This window comes from Micropterus dolomieu, linkage group LG16 (genome assembly GCF_021292245.1).
Source record: "Micropterus dolomieu isolate WLL.071019.BEF.003 ecotype Adirondacks linkage group LG16, ASM2129224v1, whole genome shotgun sequence".
NCBI classification, from domain to species: Eukaryota; Metazoa; Chordata; class Actinopteri; order Centrarchiformes; family Centrarchidae; genus Micropterus; species Micropterus dolomieu.
The window spans coordinates 18143212-18146446 of NC_060165.1; the positions used below are offsets into that span (position 1 = coordinate 18143212).

At 35.9% G+C, this 3235-nt stretch overlaps 1 protein-coding gene across 1 annotated transcript in view; it reads left to right on the forward strand.

Moving 5' to 3' along the window:
• The window catches only part of LOC123985223, an 8948-nt gene extending 7602 nt beyond the window's left edge, over positions 1-1346 (forward strand). Inside the window, exons 18-20 of the mRNA XM_046072666.1 lie at positions 31-218; positions 340-524; positions 673-1346. Of these exons, the coding sequence (XP_045928622.1) occupies positions 31-218; positions 340-524; positions 673-1059 (760 nt within the window). The 3' untranslated portion in view covers positions 1060-1346. The remainder of the gene's footprint in view (positions 1-30; positions 219-339; positions 525-672) is intronic.
• Positions 1347-3235: the final 1889 nt, after the last annotated feature.

Consider the following 3235-nt stretch of genomic DNA (forward strand, 5'->3'; position numbering starts at 1 on the left):
TTAATAATATTTCTTTTCTGACCATTGTAGAATTGAGGACTCTCTGCTGAACATAGAGAAAAAACACCGGATTGGGAGAAGATGGCAAGAATCTGACTCAGACTTCCAGTCTACCCTTAAAGATGTTGACTGTGAGCTCAGAGGACAACTAATCTTCAAAGCTAGAACCGAATCAAGGGAGAGAACAGTCCTCCTCCATCTGAAAAGAAAATATCCAGGTAAAGTGCTGTGGATACGTAGATGGGCTACATTAAGATATGAAGTTCAACTTTGAAAAGGACCATAACACACACTAATAAATGAATTTATCTGCATGCGTGTTTCCTATCTTTGCTACAGATGGTCAGGGCATTGCCATTAGACTTTCCAAGCAGATTGCCAGCTCCAACAAGAGACTGAGACAGGCAATAAAAGAATACAACTGCATTCAGTGGCCACCACAGATGAGCATCTTCCCTACAATAATTGATTTTCAGGAAGCATGTGATCCCTCTTGGCAAGTCTACTTCTGCTTTGATGACACTGTAAGTATAATTACCTAACCCTAGTAACCACACAGCAGTCACTCAAGAAACAATCTGACAACCGCTCACCAACCACAACTACCTGCCCATCATTTTTGAAACCACCTGGTAACATGGTATAGCGTTTTTTATTTATCTTATCTTTCAGATTGAAGAAGATAATGTTTCGAGGACTCTAAAAAGGCGAGGGATTGATGCCTTACATATGAAGACTCGGGCAGCTGAGGAAAAGCGCATGCTTTATCAGGAAATGAGAACTGTAATTGAACACCTCCATCAGCAGCATGCCTTTCTGTGCTCTGCCATCAAAGACACAGATCAGCCTGGTGCAAAAGCTGCGCTCACCCAACGTCTCCATCAGCTGGAAAGAAAACGATATCAAGCCACTGTGATGTTTCACCCACATGTACCAGACATTGTTCCTGTAGACAACTCCTACTTGTGTCAGGCCCTCCCCATGTCAAGCATACAGACACTAGTATACAATGATGATGGTGATAATGAGGATGACACTGAGGATGACCATGATAACTAGGAATGTAATCACTGGTATGACAGGACAGGGCCTGTATTTACAAAGTTCACAAAGACGTGTTGTTTTAATAGGTCTGATCTATTTTAAAGCTTAGGTACTATATTTAAGCACATATTGCCACTAGTATATGAGTACAAAATTGTGTGTTTACCATATTGTGATATTACTTATTTATTGTAATGTACAAATGTGGTTATGTGTGAGAGCTTTGTTTTCTTTTTAGTGAGCTCACCAAACCAAATCCCCTTCAACTGAGTTGAAATGACAATAAAGTATGGAATCTTGAATCCTCTGAATCAACTATAAGTTTGTAAAACTAAAAGGGAACATACATGTGTATTGACTCTACAATACACCTTTCTCATAATGAGTTATAGCCATGTTTTCAACCATTGTCATAGCACCTATTCACAGCACACATAAATTAAATAAAAAGAAAAGTAGCCGTAATTTACTTAATAAATGACAGAATAGTTTTACAGTCATAATCCACCAGACAGTGTGCCACCTCCAATACAGTAGGTTCTTCTTACATAACAGTACAGTAGGTTCTTCTCTTCTTCCTCCAATTGACTGCTTAAATTTTATTTTCACATTCTTAGTTCAGTTAATGTACATTACATTTAGTTTTTCTTGCATTTAGTTGCTATGGTGGTTGCTATTGACGCTATAACTGAAACCACGCAGCTTGCATGACGTACTTCCGCCCGAAATTATTTTATTCACAGACACTTTTTTAAAATAATTAATTCAACATTTGTCCACAGAAAAACCACAACTTGATAACTCAACATTACGATATGTTAATTTTAAGGTTAACACTTTTAACAATACTCCTTCGATTATGAGAAACACGGAAGTGCATTGTGTTGTGGGCGGGATTAAGGGTTATCCTGTTTCGGCTAAAATAGCTTAAATAAATCAACATATTTACATTTTCTTAGCGTAGATCATCTAGATACAGTGTAATCAATAGTTTGGCTGTACTAAATGTTTGATTTATTCAGTAGATATATCTTTTTACAACCCTAATTTGCAAACCAGAAAAACTACAACTGCAGTGCTTATTCGTATCAAGCTGCATTGTGTATCTATAGGGAATTGTAGTTTTTAAAATATTAGTGTTTTTCTTAGAATTGGAGGTTGTAAATAGTTAGTTGAGAGTACAATGAGGAGTCTAGGGGGATTGTAAACACATCTACGTAATCCGATTTTAAATTAAATTAATTTTTATATTTTTAAATAGGTTAAAATTATTTTTAACCATACTTGACATTGTTCCAAATTGTTGACTATATTCACATGATAACTAAGGACAAGGTCTCTCTATAACAGTTGGTCCCATGTCGATAGCCCCTTTTATTGCTTAATTATAAGCCTTCAAACATGCACCAAGGTGACGTTTCAAAGGTCAGTATTTCAAAACAGGGGCCATGTAGAATCTTAATACATACATAATATTACTCTCTAGGTCAAGACCTTTCTAACGATGTATTGGTTTAGCTCTACAACAAAGTTTTAATTTTCTCATTTCACGTACACAAGCCATCCCTGGTGTAGTTTTAGAGAGCACTTTGAAGGCTCAATAGGAGTAGCCTATATGAAGCTTTTTGTTTGTTTGTTTGTTTGTTTGTTTGTTTGTTTGTGACTCTGTAAACAGATTTACAACCCTACAACATGAGGAATATCTGGTATACACACACACTGCATTTATGTTTGGGACACACATGGCTTAAATACATAGGCTATCTATTTATGTTAATGCTGTTATGATGGTTAAATACCATTAATGACTAAGACCATCGTCTACATGATGGGTAGTCATCTCCTCTTAGGCTACTTGTAGACTATTATTAGGCCTATTGGTTGTCAAATACAAGAGTAGTGTACATTATACATAGGTCCTTCCACCCAATAGGTGACATTTGCTTGCTGTATCTCTTATCTTTTTTTAAACACAGAATCTAATACTACACATATTTAACTATTCAAAATGTGTATTCATTGCTCAGGCAACTTAAGTTTATAACCAAGTTTCCAAGTAGAAGATGGATGAATGTTTTCCCAGTCCATGTTAGCAAAACTCATGTGCCATTTAAAAAGCATTTTTTAAAGCATGTCAATTCATTTTTTTGTATTCACCTAAAGAAAGTGTTTGTTTTTTTTTAAAGAAATG